The 19,686-nt window shown below is 40.8% G+C and overlaps 1 protein-coding gene across 2 annotated transcripts in view; it reads right to left on the reverse strand.

Moving 5' to 3' along the window:
* The window catches only part of UNC5C (unc-5 netrin receptor C), a 244,628-nt gene that overhangs the window by 77,999 nt on the left and 146,943 nt on the right, over positions 1 to 19,686 (reverse strand). For both annotated transcript variants that reach the window (XM_039710627.1, XM_039710626.1), the window contains exon 2: positions 9,547 to 9,768. In XM_039710627.1, coding sequence (XP_039566561.1) covers positions 9,547 to 9,768 — 222 coding nt within the window. The remainder of the gene's footprint in view (positions 1 to 9,546; positions 9,769 to 19,686) is intronic.

Here is a 19,686-nt window from a genome sequence, read left to right on the forward strand (position 1 = left end):
GGGGGGGGAGGAGGGGCAGGGAGATGAACAATAAATGGGTTTGTGTGTAAATTTATATACAAAAATATAGATCAAATTGTTTATTTTACTGACTTACCAACTTATACATGTTACAGATATAAAATATGTATCTGCACGTGAACGTATGTACCACATCCACTCTGCATGGCTTTGAGAAGCAGAGACAACGTGAAAATGCCTTATTTCTGTGAACTTGATGCGATGACACAGTTCAGTGGCTGGTGCAGCTATTGTGGGAACAAGGGCAGTCTCAATGTGACACAAGGGGTCACTCGGGAGCCTCCTCAGCAGTTGTTTTCCTATTTTTTGAGTCTGCAATGTGCAGGAACAGCAGGTTGGGGAAGAAGTTTAAGACCCCCATCATTTTTTGCCATTGTTCTGCATGCTGGGGATGGCATTTCACAGCTGACCTGGGTATCTTGAAAAAAAAATAAAAGAAAACTAAAAAGAAAAGAAGAAAAAGGCTAGCAGCTGCTTTCAATGCAGCTTTGTCCACTGTGCTGTCAAGTGAAGTGACTTTCTCCAGACAGAGATGAAGCTCTGGGAATTTACTGTCTGCTCCCCCACCCAGCATGTTTTCAGAGTTGTGCCAGGGCAGCAGTCAAAACACCAGCTCTCGAACACCAGGAGGTTTTTCTTAGTTTGTAGTGAACAAAGGAATCATAGCAGGAAGGATGCAAAAAGGCAGCCTGGTGGTTACAGAAGTCCTTTGGTGTGTACAGCTGGGTACAGTGCAGTTCATGATACTCACCAGCTACAGGGGGCACCAGGCATGCAAACAAGTTCCCCTGCAGATCTGTGTGACTTTGACATGAAAAAAACCCTTTCAAATTATGTAAGTAAATGCCATCAGAGTATCCCTGCAGGTCTAAATGCCTCCTTTTACTCTTTTGTTTCTAGGTACCCCACCACTCTGTATGCCAATATTGGTTTCCACACCTTAGTTGAAAACAAAAAGCACTCAACCTAACCCCCAAAGCAAATGTGATCTACTTCTAGGCGCTGCTGTTCCTCAGGGCTGGCAGTCCTTGCTCCTCTTCAGAGGAGGGCACAGCAACCAACCCAGGTGCAGAGTTGCACTCATTACAAAAACATAATTATACAAGTCACTGGGAACCCAAAAACTGCAATCAACCAACCAAGATCCTCTCTGAATCAAAACCTGGGAGCAAAAAATAGAAAAGGCTGCAAGGGCCTAAAGATTTGTATTCAGGGAATAGAAGACACAGAAGTGTCTGACAAAAGACTCGCTTTCTACTCTTACAATCAAACTATGAAGGGGATGAGAAGTTATAAGGAATTGTGAAAGGCATTCCAACAAAACCTGAGAAAGAGCTCTACGTAACCTTGCAGGTGAATGGCAGCTCTGCTGGTACTTTCCACACCATGCTGCTCATTTATGTACAAATTTGGAATGCATGGGAATGACAAAATGAATACAGGCAGTGAACCTGTAAAGGCAGCACAAAATTAGATCCTGTATGGGTCAGAGCTGCATGTGACAGGCACCTCTCATTCCCTTCATAACATTAGCGATGATTTGGCACCCTACCTGCAGAGCAAAAAAAGCCTCGCTAAATCTGATCTATGTGCAAAGCTTTGCTCCATACAAATGCTTCTGGTTTTTTTTTTCCTTAAAAAAAATTGAAAAGTTTAAAAAGGAAAGGATTTCTCCAATGTAGTTTTAAGGAAGAGGAATTCTTCAGCTGATGATTTCTCTGCCTAACGAGCTGATAGAGGAAAACATAGAAGATAACCACAGAGACATAAGCTTAGACAGATATCAAGGGAGTCTGCAAAACACTTAAATGTTTAGCACAGTCATTAAGACCCCAATGTCTCTAAAGAGTGTTAGACTACAGCCAGATCATCTGGCTGCATCAGACAATAACTTGTTTGCATAGAAGTAAAAGTCAGGTATAATTTTGACTTTCCGTTTCCCTGAGTATTTCAAGGTATTTTTGTGAAGAAACTACAGTTCTACTAGTCCTACTCATTCTCATATTAATGAACTTAAAAAAGCTACACTTATAGGATGTGAGTGCTCCTGCCAAGGTGCTACTGACTGCAGCACTTTTGCTTGACAGAACACAAGACTTTGGCTCTGCTCTTCTTTTCCATCATGCTCTCCTTTCCTGTCACTACTGTATCCAAAAATCAGCTGTTTTCCATTTAGGCCCTCGGGTACAGGATGGAGACTGGGATTTGGGACTCACTTCCAAATCAAGACCACATTTATGAGCCTTTCAGGCATCAGACCACCCTTGCCACAGGGGCTCCAGATCCCACACAAAGGGCTCAAAAGGAGCTGGGGGATATAGATGGAAATAGGAAGTAGTGCTGTGCAAAGTTGTGGCTAATCTGAAGCTGTGGTGGGTGGACTGATGTCAGAAGATGTCTCTTGAGGAATTAATGGGATTATGAGTGCGTAACAAAGGGTTTAATGAAGGAAAAATTTGGAGGAGAGAAGATGTAGGATGGAAATACTCAGGGGGGTGTCCTCAAATGCTTCAGATGAATGCAAGAGACATCCATATTCCTCTTCTAATTATTTTAAATAACTTTATTTCCTGTCTCAGATTTGTTTTTCTAGAAGCCCACAGGAAACCTCCAGGACAATTAGGCAAACAGCTGCAAATAGGAAGTTAATGCTGCAATAAGAAATAAATATCCTAAAGCTTTTATCTTTTGGTCCCAAAGCACTCTGCAGAGGTAAATCACAGAGACACTGAGTGATTTGCACAGATACATGGTGAATATACAGAAAATCTGGAATGGGCAAATAACCCTTTCCATGGGCCCATCTTTACTCAGAGGAAGAGCATGAGAGGGATTAACTTGCAGGGCTCCTCCTGGGCCTCCTGTTAGCATGCCTGAGTACCCTGAAGGACAGAACAAAGCTGGAGAACCTGACCCAGTCAGCTTAGCAACAGGAGGGCAGAGGGTTTTGTGATGTCCACTGCTGCTGCCTGCAAAGGGGGCTGGGCACACACCCCCACAGGGAAAAAACTGCTGGAAAGGATAGCAGTAGCAGAAGGACTGGCAGGTCTCAATAGCTATCAACACAAAAAAAAAGATGTCTTGGTCTAAGAGCTGGAGCAGCCTTCCACAAAGGCTTAGAGGGACAAACCCCTGATATATAACTGTTTGATTAAATAAGAAATTATTGATATGTTAATGCACATATTGTAAGTGAATCCTATACTCAGTTGAATTTAACTCAAAAATCCTCAAGTATTTTGTAGGCCTCTAAACAAAAAGATAATCTCCCTGGGCTCAAGGGGGAGTCCTGTTATTGCCTATGAGATTTGCTGCCAGAAGAAAATATCTGGTCCAGTGGTCTTATTCTGTTTACAAAAATTTATTTCCCTTCTTCAGGTATGTCCTGACCTTAGCAATTTTCTACTCACTCCAACAAAACCCCCTGCTATCTTAAATGCATATCCTAGAAAGTGGTGGTTCTCTGCCTCTCTGTGTGTTTCTTCTGAAGCTTCCAAAATAGCTATTTTTTCTATCCAAATATACTAATTGCTCAAGATAAAAGTGAAAAATTTGTCTGCCTGAAAACACTGTCTGCAGCAGCTTTGTTGTTGGGTATTTCCTTGATCTGGGTGAGAAGAAAACTCCTTTCCAGCAGCTGATTTTGAAGATGCAACTTGCGAGAAGAGAGAACTTCTCTTGCAGCACTGATGGGCACAGGGCTCCTCTACCCCAGGAGAGCTACCTGTCAGGTCACAGGGAGCGACAGGCAGAAAGAAGATGGCCCAAGTGACAGCAAAAAATGTCTGCAACTTAAATTTCAAGTAGGAAAAACACCCCATGGGTTTCTTGATATGTTTTATGGAAGTAAAGAGCCTGTATTTCCCCAGAGAGCTCCAGTTCTTTGGAGAAACAGAGTTATGTGCTTCTTTCTGCACCACCTGCAGCCTTTCAGACCATACATACATAAGCATGTTTCACTTGCAGCAACCTTCCAGTGAGGGAAAAGACTTCAAATTACATAAAAAACCAGATTGTAGTATCAATTCTAACTCACATCTCAAAACTATTAACAGGAGTATTTGGGAAGAGATACTCTGACACATTTTTAAATTTCCTTGAAACAAGCTGGATTAGGGCAGAGTATTGAAGGAGCAGAGCTAAAAATTGGCAGTATATTGCTGAGAAATAATGATTTTGTATATGGGTGCTTCATGTCTGTAATAGATTTGATCCAATGATAAACAGAAAATAAAATGACTTCTGACAATGGTGGAATGAAAGCAATCCTTATTTATGATATGTGCCTACCTTTACTAACATAACCCCAAGGTATTCTACCCCAGAGAATCAAAATATTGCAGGCTAAGTCTAACTGCAGTATTCAGCATCACTTGCTATATATTTAGTGAAGTGAATAGGGACACTGGCTACATTTGCTCAGAAAAATAGCTTTTTCCTTATCCTTTGGATTCTTCAAAAACAATACAGAGAATTAGGAGGCTACAGCATGTCAAGATGCAAAAATAGATTAAGTAAAAAAGATGTGCAGAGAAAGGAAATAGCTGTAAGGAAAGGAAGATCTAGAGGTAAAAGAAATGAGTAAAACATTATCCCTCCACATCTCTCCCTGAGCTCTGCTTACTTGGGGAACAGGGACACTGGAATTTTGTATTTGGGCTGCCAAATTACGCTCTTCAAACTGTTATTCAAAGACATGCCATACTAAGAAATAATAGACTTTTTTTTATAAAAAATACTAAGATAAATTAATGCAACTTCTCAAAATGAGAGGCTGTATGATGACCTTTGCTGAGTAATCAGAAGTCCCAGCTTAAACAATGGCTTTTGCCATTAGCGCAACGTAGCCTTCTAATATGTGGTGTGACAACACCAAAGTAAATGGCTTTTATGAGATGTACACACAGAAAGGAAGATGAAGTAACAGAGCATTTTGTGCTGGAAGTGATTTTCCTGCCTCTCTACATGGTGCCAGAAGAGCACAGTGACTGTGAAGGCTTCCCCACTGCTGTCTTGGCTGCAGGATCTTGTAAGAGCTGTTTTAAAGGCAAAAGGGCAGATGTCAATCCTTGATCTTTCTGTTGAGAAGGTGATCTCTTAAAGACTTGGCTAGCTGGGTATCCACTCCCTTGACAGGCTGCCAAATCCATTGCTTAAGTTAACAAACTCTTATTTGCCAGATCAATGCTGACCCTATGTCAAAAGCTCGGTCTCTTTTCATTGGATCTGCACGTCATCCAAAAATACTTTACTAATTGGGAAAGGTAATGGTGGGAGGTGAAGCGTCGGAATTTTAGTGGTGGCTATGTAAAGAAACTGAAAAAAAAAGAAGTCAGGTTTCTCTCTGAAAAGAAGTGCATATTTGTCCGCTCCAAGTGCAGTTTAACAAACTCTCTTAATCAGACAAAAGGAGGGGGTCATCAGCAAAGTCTCCAAGACCTCCTCTCCCTATGCATCCCAGCAAAAAGAAGACAGACAGTGCAAGCAAACAATAATGCTGGGTGAATTGCCCAATATGTCCATTTAATTAGCACTTAAAGCATCACAAATGTTTTCTCCTTGCTTGAAGGAGAGAGAAGAACATGTCCCTGGCATTGCAGAGGGCAAGAGAGGGTTTAGAGACCATTTCACCTGAATAGTCACAGAGAAAATGTTACAATACATATCCAAACTAGAAAGACAAAAAAAAAGCCCCAGATTTTTTTATGCTTTTCTCTTGTACATCACTGCAATGTGGGGTTTGATATAGCAGCATTTCATCCCTCTGGACAAATGAAAGAGGTGCAAGACACTGATTTTCTATATGTTCACAATTCTCCCACCACTGCAGAACTGGTCTGTGTGTCTTGGAAAATATTTCCCCATAAAAGCACACATGCAAAATAAAAATCACATAATCACAGAATAGTTGGGTTTGAAGGGAGATTTAAGGTCATCTATTTCAAATGCCCTACAACAAGCAAGGATATCTTCAACTAAATCAGGTTGCTCAGAGCCCCATCCAGCCTGGCCATGAGTGTTTCCAGGGATGAGGCATCCATCACCTCTCTGAACAACTTGGTTCAGTGTTTTTCCATCCTCATTGCAAAAAAATCTTTTCCATAGTCATTTTCAGAGGTACAGTAATTTGTAAAATGTGCACAAACTGCTCTAACAATCATTGATGCTATTGAACTTCCTGCCCTGTAACAATGGAATTTTCTTGCCCCCAAAAGCATCAGTTCTACAGGGCTCCTTTTATTTTTGTTGCTGTTATCTTTTATGACAGTCAGCCATAAAATCAAATGTGTTCCCTCAAAAGAACTCTCATCTCTGTTTTTTAAAATCAGTGTTTTGTTTTTTTTTCTTTCTGCATTAATGGGAAAATATTCCAGAGACATAAAGGCATAAAAAAACCAATGCCCTGCCTTGTATTTCATATACATAGGAAATTAAAGAGTCAAAGATGCACACTAGACATTTCTAAATCACCCATCTGACTTATTTATGAAAACACTCAGCTTTTTCCATAAAGAAGAAAAATTCCAGGGATTCTGAGGATTTAAAACCAGAATGTAATGATCTTCTGTGTAAAGCCTCAGGCTCCTCAGACTCAATCATTATAAAATATTTTGCCAGGCTCTCTCTTCAGGCTAATTTAATTAAATAGAGTGGTACTAGAACACCCTGCCACTATTATGGTTCTCATCCTCTTCAACCAGAAGGCAACAACTCCTACAGAGTCCCCAAGCATATTCTTTACAGCAATGCTCCACCCACTGTTTAAAAATACCCTACAGTGCAAAGTATGTATGAGTATAACTCTCATTTTGTACCTTCTCTCTTCCACAAAGAAAAAAAAATACAGAGAAAAATGATACAAATATTTATTTTCCTCTCTTAAAAATTAACCTTCTTAATATATATAACATTTTTATTTAGCAGATCTTCAATGAGAGCTTGGCTGCACTCTAATTCCATCTAGTGTGTCATTGCTGTGCTGTTTTCTCTGGTCTTCTCAATGACAGAAACAAATTTGCCTTATAAGAAGAGTTAATCATCTCTACCTAGATTTCATTCCTGGGCACAGGCTCAAAGTCCATGAACACATAATCTTTTGCAAATCAAAACCTATTTCTCTCTTTCATGCATCATTTACAATCCCAAGGTGATGTACTGCTAGCATCACACCTGTATTTTAGTTCACTTTCTTCCTGATTACTCATCCTTTAGAAAAGAAAGCACAAGTGACCTTTACTCTTTTCCTCTCATATTTTATTGTCTGTTTGCCTTGTTTTTCTTTGCTTTGCTTGTCTATGTAAAGAATTGAAGTACCAGGAAAGAAGGATGCACCCAGTTTTCAGTTGCTGGGATTAAACGACTGAGGCTGCAGAAACACTATGTAAGTGAGATGCCTTAGAGCCCCAGGTCACCCATGTGTGGTCACCCCCAGACACCCATTAGTCTAGACCTAATCTGCTTTGTGGGCAGTTTCTCCTGCCTCTCTATCCACAAGTCAGGAGGTAGCATCAGCAGCAGTGTAGGTTTGGACCTAGAGCAATCCTTACATCACCCTCTGGGCAGCTCAGTCATTACTTCTGTGCCCTAGGTTACAACTGCACTAGATAGTCAAAAATAGCAAAAGAAACCAAAATAGTCTTAAAAGATATATAGTCCAAGGACTTTGCCAGCCTGACTGGTGCAAACTGCCAAGCTGAGATCTCCTTTGGGTGCCAGAATGAATCCTCACCGTCTCCTGCAATTTTTTTCTGCAGCTTAATCTGCAGTGAATATTGCTTCCATTGCTTTAAAGAAAATACTATTTTAACACAACCTTAATTAAATTCTTTACCCATTTCTATGCTACTTATGTACTATGAGCCCTAGATTCCAAATCTGCCTACAGGAAGATGAACAAACACTGCAGCTGAGACATGCATTAACCAATATTCTGGCAACAACCAGGCTGACTGACAAATTTGGATTTTGGTGACAGTTTCCTTTAAAAAAGCTATTAGTGTGACTAAGTTTATGGCTCTTGTACTAATAATCTGATGTGCACAGCTTTTGACATCCTCTTCCTCCACTGAACTCCAGTAGATGATATTAATCTTTAATTGATAATGGTTCTCAATTATATAATTACTGCTTATTATGCAAAATATTTGTCCTCTGAAATATTTTGATGCTTATCTTTTACACTTGTAGAATGCAATTTCCTTATAGCATCACCAAGTGTTTCCACAATGAGATTTTTGAGAAAAAAGAATGAATATTTCACCTGTAGTGAAAAGCAGTCATGTTTCTAAACTGTGATGTTTATGAAAACTTAAAAAATTAACCCAGTCACAGTTGTCCTTCTGTTTGCCCATCTTCATTCCCTTGGGCTTCCATGGAATGCAAAACCCTGAAGATGTATTAAGCAATATGATTTCTTTTCAAGTCTTTCTCCTGCAGTCTACTTGTGGAAAAGCCAATTTTTACAAATGAATACACAGGCCCCAACTCTAATACCGACTTCTTTTTTAAAGCCTTTCTTCCTACACCAACCTTCTCTTTTTCAAGTGAGAGTACCAAGAAAAGCTTATGCTTTTGATCTCTGTGCAAATAAATGAGCTGAAACAAATAAAACCTGGTTCACAAGAGACTTCCAAGACATCTGGTGGAGTTATTTTTCTAAGTAATTAGACCAAGTGGTGGTGCAATTCCCAAATGGAAAGTACCTTCTCGCTTGGTATCCAGTTATTTCTCAGAGCCATCAAAACAGCAGTAAGTCCTGCTTCTCTCCTTGCCTGTGTCTCAGATTCTATTGATTACCAGTCTTCCCAAGCACTGCTTTATTACTCAAGTTTTTAACCCCCCTGCACCTATATTTTTTTTTTTTTGGTGCTATGAGGATCCTGTTTTACTTCCATGAATGTCAGTGGGATTTTTGGTATTGACTGAGGAAGCATGCTAAGATACTGTAGTTCTCCTTACAGGCTCTACAGAGCAGGCAGAACAGTGCAATGAATAACAGCAAGGTGCTTGCTCTGGATCAATAGTGCTCTAAAGTGTGCCCAGGTGTGCTTTCTCCTTCTTTCTTGCTGAAAACTGATTAAACTTCTCCTTTTTTTCTCATATCTCCCCAAGAAAACATCACTCTAGTAACAACCCAATTGCTCCTTGACACTTTGGGGAGAATGTGGTTCTCAGTCTGTGACAACATCACAGGGCAACCACTGTGAATTTGTGACACTGTGGAAGTGCACTGGGAGTAGACCTGTCTGAAGACAGGAATTTAATTTAATTTGTGCATAGTTCTCCTGGTTTTCTGGCTTCAGATTTGGTCAGGGTGCTCTACAGTCCTGTTCCACTAGCTGACTTGGATGCAGGCACCACCCCTGTGCTATGACAGGAACGTTTTGTAATGCCAGATATGGAATTCCCAGCTGTAACAGGAGTAAAGAAAAGCAGCTGCCATATGAAACAGCTGCTAGATTACAACAGTGGGCTTGGTATTAATGGTGCTCATTCTTATCCCTTCACAACATAACACAAACTCACCAGAGGTTTCATCTACTCTCTCGTCCACCACATGGTCCTTCTGATGAACCCACTCGCTGTTGCACTTAAAATAGATTTGTGTGGCTGGGCTTGCTTTGCAGTACAGATTCACGGGCTTGTTCTTCACAATGTAAGCCTCTTCGGGTTCAATGAGGAAGTGGGGCAATGGCTCTGGAGGATCAGATGGAAAAGTTTCTGGAAGTTCATGAAAAAAGTCATCATCTGTAAAGAAAAAATGAAAGAACCAAAATTCAGCTGGCAGACACTTGCAAAAACTTCAAGAAAATTTAAAAAAGTTGCATACTTTTTAAATAAAATGTTATCTTAGGAGCATTCCTAAACTGAGGCATAGATGCACTGCTTTTTTCAGACTAAAAGAAGCTGTTCTTTACATCCTGAGCATTCTTTCCTCTCTGTGATGTGACAGGGATGTGCACATTCATAGTCTGGGATCAGTCCTTTGTTACCATCATTTGCAATACCAGCAATAAAGCTTTGTGTTAGTGCTTGGTAGAGTTGCCTGGAAAACCATAAAGAGAAATAATAGAAACTTTCAGAGGCTTCAAGGCCACATTTTCAATAGTGACTTATCACACTGCATAATCAGGTGTGTGCAATAGCTACTGCCAGCCGAGGCTGGTCCAAATAGGAAACAGCATCTTTTGTTTCAGATGAGCAATTTGAAATCTGCTGAGGGCAAAAGTCTAAACACAAGTCCAGTCTGCACCTCTTTGTTCATACCCTGACTCTCCTGCTAAGACTGCTAATGAAGGTGCCAAGCTGTGCTTTATTTACTCTGTCAGTAGTACCTTGGTCTGTGCAGTCCTTGCTATGGAGAGGATGTGGGAGCTGAGGCATGGGACAGGGAACCTGTGAAATGGTGGCATTTTGGGCAAACACATGCTATTGACATAAGGAATCTCAGCACCTCTCTAGTGCTGCTGGTAAAGAGTTTAGTCAATGAAAGTAGTCTGGAGAAGAAGAAAAAGAATCCATTGCATGGGAGGCAAGACTGAAAACACCAAACGTGCATACTTCCCTTTCTCCCTCTCCCTCTTCACAAATCCTCTTCTACAACCCCTATGCCCCTTTGTACAGAGGAAGTCTTCCACATCAGAAAGCACCAAATTCAGCAGAGAATAACCCTCTCCCCTTCTTCCTCCCCACCTGCAATCAGAGCACAGGAACATCCAAGAGGCTCTGAGCAGCAAAGCAGTGGGGGGCACCAGCTCCTGACAGACCCACCAGCAGCAAGCTGGCAGCTCTGAAGGCCTCACTCAATCTCTCCTTTCTGCTGCTGGCACAGTTATCATTATACCTCGTGACAGGTGCTGATGCTGATCAATAAAACTCCGTGGAACATCCAGCTGAAAATCCTGGCTGGCTGTCTCCTCCCTGCCAGTCTTCATAAAGATGAAATGTCAGACAGCTCCCTCCCCAAACCTGGGACCACCCTGTGCAGGTTGTGTCCACAATTACAAAGGGCACAACTCTCCTTCAGATACCGCTTTTCAGAAAGACAAGAGGGAACAGGCAGATAAAGGAGACAGGGGGAGAAGGTAATATGGTACCCATCCATGGAGCTGTATGAAAGTAAACTGCATGTCTTTATCAGTGATGGGAATACCTTACAGAGCAAACCATTTTGTGAACCTCCTAAACTGTTTATGAAGAGAACATATGTTCAGCATTTTTGTTCTTTTTTATTTCCCACCGCCCTTCATATTAATTTAAAAATACTCCTGTCCTTCTTGGTGTCTCATTTTATAAGGAATATTAGGCATGACTCACTTCTGCATAACTCCCTGAGAGTTAATAGAAGTGAACTGGTTCAAAGATAGAAAAAAGGGCCAATAAATAAGGCCTGACATTCTTCTAGCAAAGGGAAAATCTGTGACACACTATAACACTTCCATTTCCATCTCCAATTAATCATTTCCAGATACTCAAATTAAATTTAATTTTTTATCACTTTCCCATGCTTCCTTTATTTCTGCAGTTTCCTTTTCACTCTGACCACAACAGCCTCCTTCCTCTGCAATCCTATTTCCTCTCCTCATTAGGGATTTCTTCCTTGCTCCATTTTATTCCCTGTTTTTTTCCAAAAAGAAAGATGAGTTACAGTAAGTTAAAGGGAGTCCTCATTTGGTTTCATGACAATGAAACATGTCTGAACTGAATCAAGAGGCTTTTTGGCATTCCTCATCCCCTTCCATGCACACCTCCCCTCTTCCCCTCTCCCACATGCTGCTCCATAGACATCCATGACACAGAAACATTAGAGATGAATCATTTCCCCTGAATTGCCACAGGACGTATCTTTTTCTTCTGGTCATTTAATTGCAAATCAGCAAGCAGACAGATGGAAACTAACAAAGCACACATATGTTTTATAATTAAACAAGTACTGCTTCACTAATTTCTGGTGACTGGAAGAACAAATGTATTTATTTTCACCACTAAATTTCTGCGCGTTATCAAAGGCAATAATTACAATGCCTGACCAATTAACTGCACCTTATCAAAGATAACTAGAAAGTCTAAAAGGAGGGATCAGCAAGCTGCAAAAAAGAAAAAATAAAAGAGGTTTTCAAAATTATTTTTTTAATCAGCCTGGAAAATGGATGTGGGTTTTAGCTTTTCCTCCTGAAGGTAACTGCTTATAAAGTTTAGGTATTATTTGTATGTATTCAAAGTACTGCCCAGTACATTATGATCTAGTCTCACATTTTGATCGTGGTGATAGCTTCTTCTTTCCACCAACCTGGCATCCCACAGTCAGATACATGCCTGTTTTCTTCCTGCCTTCTTGCTGTGATTCCTCCTTATTCCTCTTGAATGACAATAAAGCACAGCTTTATTTTTCCACACTCTCTCATTTCTATCAAGAGGCATCTGAACCACTCTTAAATGTTAGGAATATAGATGGAAACCATTCACAAACTGTCACACAAATAGTGCTCAAAGGCTGCCTCGTCCCTGGAAACCGGCATTTAAAACCATCACTTTCAGAAAAAATTTAAGATTATAGCTATGAAACATTTTTTTTTTTTCTTTTTAAACTTGAAAATGCTCATTCAATCCCTGCCCTCATACTGCTGCTGTTAATAGCAACAATGCTGTTTTTTTATAGAGCAGTTTCTCAAGAGGAACATATAGAACATCACCATGGCTGCATTTAGCAGAAAAAATAGCAATCCCACTGCAAAGCTAGTCTAACTTCATTAGCACCTAGGGACCCTTGCTCCTGCTTTTCACTACTGAAAGGCAACAGGTAGCCTAATCCACGTGTGTGTAGCACAGTGAGAAGTCACTTGGTGTTTCCTGCATGCTCTCTGCTGCAGGGAGGCAAAGCACCCCTCCCCTCTCACCCAGACACACCAGGTGAAGTGGCAGGATGGTGGTTTACAGGTAGAGAGGGCGTGCAGCCCGGTTCCCCTGTGCTAAGCTGTGACACTTGCTTCTCAGGATGAGAATCTTTTGAGGAAGAAGAACCTTAAATCCCTCATGATGGCTTGAACATCACACCAGCCACAGCTGTGTCACAGCTTAGGACAGTCAGCCAATTGAGCTACTGATCTGGGACAGAGTTTTGAACAATCAACCCTAACACACATCTTGGAGCCAAGTCTTGCATTTCATTTTTTGAATTACAGCTATACGCTGCCATGCTTTCATTGCAATGATCACAGCAACATGCAAGCATAATTATAATGTTAGAGCAATTATATAGCAAAATATTCCTAAAAATCTGACACAGAAAATGCCAGTATAGGACATTTGACTGTGTTGGGATTTTTTGCAGTTCTCTAGAGAACAAGTCCTGGTAGCACCAGAGCAATCTAATGAATATGTGTTTTCATGAGGACAGAGTAACTAACAACTGAATAAACACTTCCATCAGTTTCTCCTGACCAGCTTTACTTAAACACAGGTCATTCCTGTCCCCATATAAAAATTAAACTCTGACTTAGATTTTTCAGAGATTATTTTCTTATCACCGTGTGGTGTGTTGAGCCAATTTCTACAATTTGGATGGGGATTGCCTCTCATGGTGTGCTCCATTGCTGCATGAGGGGATAGATCTTGCCTGAGACTTTGATCTGCATCTTCCTGACGGTTTTTGCCGGTTATTTAAAATGCTCATCTCCCAATGGTGCAACAAAGCAGCAAACTTTGTAACTCTCTTATTTAACTCTCCTAAGTAGCTAGACATTTTTTTCTTTTGTCTGGAGGAAAAAAGCTAATTAAACCATTTGGGAGTGATCTGGAAGTGTAGATACAAACAAACACTAAAAATTCACATACTTGATTTCCAGTCATTATGCCAATGTCATGTGCAGCAAGTTCCCCTCACAACTTTGATCAAACACAAACACAAGACACACATTGTTCTCCCCTGTTGTAACAAATCCCCTTCTGTGCTCAGTAACTTTGAGCTGCAAGTTTACTTCTGCAGTATGTCACATTCATCTTTATTTTCACATAATAAAGTGTACAGCCCATCTGTTGTTATTGACTGATTTATATTAGCAAGACAAAAGACCTGATTAATGGTTCTGCTAAACTGGTTCCAGTCATGTAATTCATTCATATTAAGAAAACAAATTTTTAAAATCCACTTTAATCTATAAACTTAATTTGGAATTTTTATTTTAGTTGCTGGCCCAAATTCAGATACTTTTATTTGCCTTTTGTAGTATCTGACAACTGTATTTTTTAAAAGCAAAGTCAGAGGCAAATCTATAGGAACAGGAGAAACGCCACTGAAATCAGCATTGATACAATCTGGCATGGGCTGTCACGTATAGGAATTTTAGCTTAATTTTAATTCCGTTTTCTTTTAAGGTAAAACAAATCTTTGTCTAAGTCAGGAACCTTTTGATGTTAGGAAAGGTCTTTGCTCTTTTCATGCATTTGCCTGTAAAACTGTACATATTATAGCTCTCCATGCATAGCACGTGAAAAGATATTTAATGGTATATTTCCCCTTTTATGGATTAGTATCCCTGCTCTAATCTGTGGCAGGAAAATATTGTGCACCATACACCAATCTATTAATCTCTAGATCACTAGTTTTATTACTATATACGAAGCTTTAATTCTCATCAGCCCAGCATATAACTCAGTATATATCTGAACTGCGAGACTTGAACTATTATTGCTTAGATGATAATATATTGGACCATTATCTCTTCATGCGAGACCTGAAGCAAATTCTTCTCAAATGGAATTTACTTCAGAATGATTCAAGAGCAATTTAAAATGAATGGCTGCAAAGTTAATTCTATTTGCATTTGGATGCCCATCACTCGGCAAGACCATTCCCCGAGAGCGTTGCAAGAAAGGCAGCTGGAGTTTACTGTATGGATGGGATTTCTGTTCAGGTTTTAATGTCATGATTAAAAAGCTTTCTAGAGCAACAAGTACTGTTCACTGTGAAATTAACAGCAGGTGCTAGCTCAGCCAGACAGCTTATCAGGATGGAGGCAAGGGTTTGGATTACAGTGCACACTCTTTCAGGAAAGGAAAATTGCTCGGCTGGAAGTCCTTTAGTCACAGGGTTTTCTATCCTCCTAGGAAGGGCACGCAGTGCCACCAAATGGGAAGTACAAAATACTGTCTGCCATGGAGCCTGCCTCCACCTTAGAGGCCCATTACATCACGGAGCTATGAATCCAACATTAGTCTAAGTTGAATAAAAATTGGGAGAAAAAGGCCTTATTTCTAAGAATCACTAAGGAACAATATCCTTACCAAAAGGCCCTCTCAACCCTGCCTCGGCCTTGGAGACCATACAAGGACAGAAAATGGGGACAGCAAAGTGTAACCTGTGCCCTGATAGAGAAAGCACATTTTCCTGCGTTGACCTGGGGAGAAGGAGAATGGCTTTCTCAGCATTTACCTTCTGTCAGCCCTACATCTGGCTGATTGCAAGGTGAGCATGCAATAAAGCAATTACTCCTTATTCTTCAGCACCTCAGAAAGGGAAGGTGTCCTCAAAAAGCCCATAAAGTCTGCAATTTTGCAACAGCAAAATATTTGGCCAACCTTGGAGGCTGGCCTCTGCTTGGTTGTAGCTGAATTCACTGGCAGGCCTTTACGTGCCTGAAGATGAGGCTTGGTTTTGTGGCAGCCCACAAACCAGATCCTTGCTGAACTTTGCTGGACCCTCCCGGGAGCAAGGTCAAGGGAATTTCTGACTTGGATTTACTGAGCACCCACAAAATTAAATGCTCTTTTCATCAGGGAAGGCAAAGTGCAGGCACAGTCTGGGAAAAGTGACAGAGAAATCGATAGGGCATGCAATGTTCATCTTTTTTGGGTGACTTCAGTCCAGAAACGGAATAAATAAAGCCCACAAAGAGGAATGAACTTTCTCTGCACCTGCAGCAGCTCAGAGAAGACTCTCCTAGCACATCTCAGCTTAACAACACATCCCCAGGAGGTCAAACCCAAGCTTTGCTTGTACTTAACAAAGAACATATGCACTGAGCAGCTACATATCCGTCAGAAGGCTGCTGGGCAAAAGTCTCCCTTTCAAACACAGGAACATCAAAGAAAAGCCAAACACATCCCTTCCTCTCCTTCTGTACCCCTCGGAAAAAAAAAAAAAAAAAGGAACTTTCACAGCAGCACAGGAATCAATACTTGATCCATGGTCAGCCACAGCCACAACCTGAAGCTGTTTCAAAAACCCGGACAATGGGTATCTCAGACACCTGAAATACTGGATTATTGGCTCAACTAAAGAGCCCAGGAAGGAGGCTTCTGATATTTGGACTCAGTCCTGCTCTACAGACCATCCTAGATAAAGAAGCTATACCTAATACAGTAATTGTGCTTGTTATGCCACCATACTCTGGCTAGCCTTTCTCAGGAATCTGTGAGGAGCTGAAGGGAAGAAGGAGACACCCTGCTTTCCCTTTTAACAGCCCTGCACAGTCTGCCATTACATTGGGGAACTCTTAAGGCTGGGAGCTGCAGCTCAAGAGCAGGGAGGTTTCACAGTCAAAGAAAACAGCCAACTGAGTGGCTGCTGGTGCTCTCCCCCAGCAGCCCTGTGTGGAGTGGAGCCTTCTCCTTTTGTGCACTTTTCTCAGTGCTCCTATTTTATGTGAATGCTGCGTGCCCAAATATAAAGCTGAGGGCAGAGGAAGATGAAAGGATAAATGGTTATCACTCAGCCACAGACCATGTGGGCACTGTGCAACCGGGTTGCCTACAGCAACCAGCGTGTGTTCTCCATCTCCCCTGCTCTGATAGTGACATCTCCTTCTCTCAGCCCAGTGCTTGGACTACATCTTGCCTGGCTTACCCTGGTAAACTGCACTGCTGTTAATCAACAACTAATTCTAGTGGAGTCAAATACTATTTGCATCAGAGTAATGAAAAGGATAATCACATCTAGATGAGGACAACACTGTACCACCTTTATAGAGTTTTGCAAGTTACATCTTGCCATTGGAGAAAAAGGCACCTTCCCCCAGTTTGTTTAATTCATTATTATGATTAAAGTTTCTGCTTCTCTTGAATCTTTAACATCAACCAGATGAGAGGAATATTGAAAACAAAACCGTCAGTGCTCTGTAACAGAAGGAATTTTTTTATACACCCCACTGCTAATTCAAGACAATACCTGCAGGTATATATGTAGACATGACATTTAAGGTTCTGTATCCAGAACATTACCATTGCCCGGAGACAAACTCTGTCAGACTACCAGCTGCTGCCTAAAAATGCAAGAGATGGTGGAGGTACTCATTAACATTGGACTTAGCCTAGGAAAATGCCAGGAGAGGGTAAGGTTTCATGCACGGCAACAGAAAATACTTTCTGTCGCATATGAAGAGCACCAAGCTGTTCTTTGAGCAACAAGTTTTATGAGACTTGTTGTCAATGTAGGAAACTTAATGCAGCAATCTGCAAGCTCTGCTTTCAATGAGTCTGCCTAACCATGTAAATAGATGAATAAGGCTGGAGGCAAATCATCAGGGAGTGAGGCTGACTTTACGAAATATAAAGAGAAGAGGCAAAGGCCCTGTTCCTTCGCTGCCATGCCCTGAGTACCAGCAGTCACATCCCTCTTTGCAAAATATAAATCACTTCTAATGGAAACTCGTTATGCTTGTACAGAGCTACTGGGTAAGGTTGGCTCAGTTACTGTGCCATGGCTCTCAACAGTACAGCACATGAAAATAAAATGCTTGACAAACAGCAGATGACATCAGCAACATTTCAAGCTGATTGCCCTGTGGAAGTTTCCACTCTCTTTCCACTTCCAGAGTTGTCAAGCTCTGGAACAGGCTGCTCAGGGAAGCAGTTGAGTTACCATCCCTGGAGATATTTAAAAGATGTATAGATGTGGCACTTAGTGACATGGTCTAGTGGTGGATTTGGTAGTGCTGGGTTAACAGCTGGACTGTCTGATCTTAGAGGTCTTTCTGAGTTAAACTATTCGATGAATGTATGATTTGTTTAAAACTAATAAAATATTCATGCTTGGAAAAAAAAAAAAAAAAAGGCAAGTTACAGACTATCTCCAAAACTTTATCTCCTTATTCTGTCATGTAACAAACTCACAGGGTAACGTGCAAGTGTCACTTTGCCAAGCATTCACAAGCATATTGTAACTGTGAGCTACAGGCATCTAATTGGAAAATTAACACAGCTCCTGTTGGATATGGTTGTGCTGCTAGAGTTCAAGCCTGTTAGTGTCTTCTCTGATACAGATGCAGCATATGAACAGCAGAGTAACTTAAATGTCAGCCCATGAGGTTTTGTGTCCTCCCTCTTAAGCATTTTTCATTTTGGATTCTAGATTGTGATGGGTCTGTGTGATGGCATGGGATCCCCTCCTAACCACCTGAAAAGCAAAGTCTAATTTGAGACATTTCTGACCCAGCTGCCATTAATGGTCATAATGGTTGACACAAGGTCAAAAATTATGAAACCTCTGAGGAGCATCATTTCCTCTTCAGTGTTAGGCTTCACTTCCCTTTGACACATTAGTCCTGAAGCAGCTCCAGGCTCTTGACCCCTTCTTTAACCCTGATAACTAATTAAAGATGGACAAGGCTTAGGCTAAAATACTTTTTGTTAAACCTATTCATTCTCAAGTCCCCTTCAGGCATTCTTTGTCACACAGGACAGAGCCTGCCATATTTACATGAACATGAAAGGAGGTTCCTGTTACAATAGCACAAAAAAATCTCCTTTTACAAGACCTGACAACCTTTGCGGTTAGACGGTAGAACAAATTTTACAGCACATAAAATATATTCTCAACACATACTGGAAACAAATTTCCTGGGTATAGTCCAAAGCATACAATTCAGGAAAAATCCAAGAATAATTAACTCTGCACACATTTTTATAATTAGAAGTTTGGACTCAGGTCCTTTATCTGACTGCTATGTCAACAGTCTGAACACAGTGTCCCAAATATGATAACCAAATGAAAAATTGATCCCACCTTTTCTCACGCTCTTAAGGCTCTATCACGTACTGGAAACAAAGACAGAGCTCAGGCCAGAGTCATCAGCAGCAGGCAAACGGATTTTAGGGCCAGTGGTAAATCACATTACACAGCACAAGTTTGTTTAATAGAGGAAAGCATACCTTGAGTGAGGATCTGTAACTGAATGTGGCACTTTACAAATACTTTCTCTGCTTTTTATGTTGTTTCATATTAATAATTAAGCTTGCTTCTTGCCTCAGTATTTTGGGGTTAAAATATCAGCCTTTTGCTTCTAGCAAGAATGGTTATTTTTACCCTTATTTTCCAATTATTAAAACTGCAGCAGAGCTTTGCTCCCTGTTTTGTAACACTTCCAGTGAAAGCATTTTTGTCTCATTGAAAAGTGACGATCCAACATCTCCTGATTAACAAAACTGAGATCTAATGGGATGTCATATATCCTAATTTCATGAGATATCTGAAGTGTATAGTTAATCTAGATATCGGAGTCACTGCATCTCAGAAAAAACACGGGACACTTGACTATAGCTAAAATAATAGCTCAGTTGCATGGCCACCTGGTTAAGGCATTGAGCTGAGACCCAGGGGATAGATACTCTTCTGTAACCTTGGAGGAATCTAATCTGCCACGTTCAGGGTCCCATCTGCAAAATGGATGT

This window comes from Passer montanus, unplaced genomic scaffold (assembly GCF_014805655.1).
Source record: "Passer montanus isolate IOZ18808 unplaced genomic scaffold, ASM1480565v1 scaffold23, whole genome shotgun sequence".
NCBI classification, from domain to species: domain Eukaryota; kingdom Metazoa; phylum Chordata; class Aves; order Passeriformes; family Passeridae; genus Passer; species Passer montanus.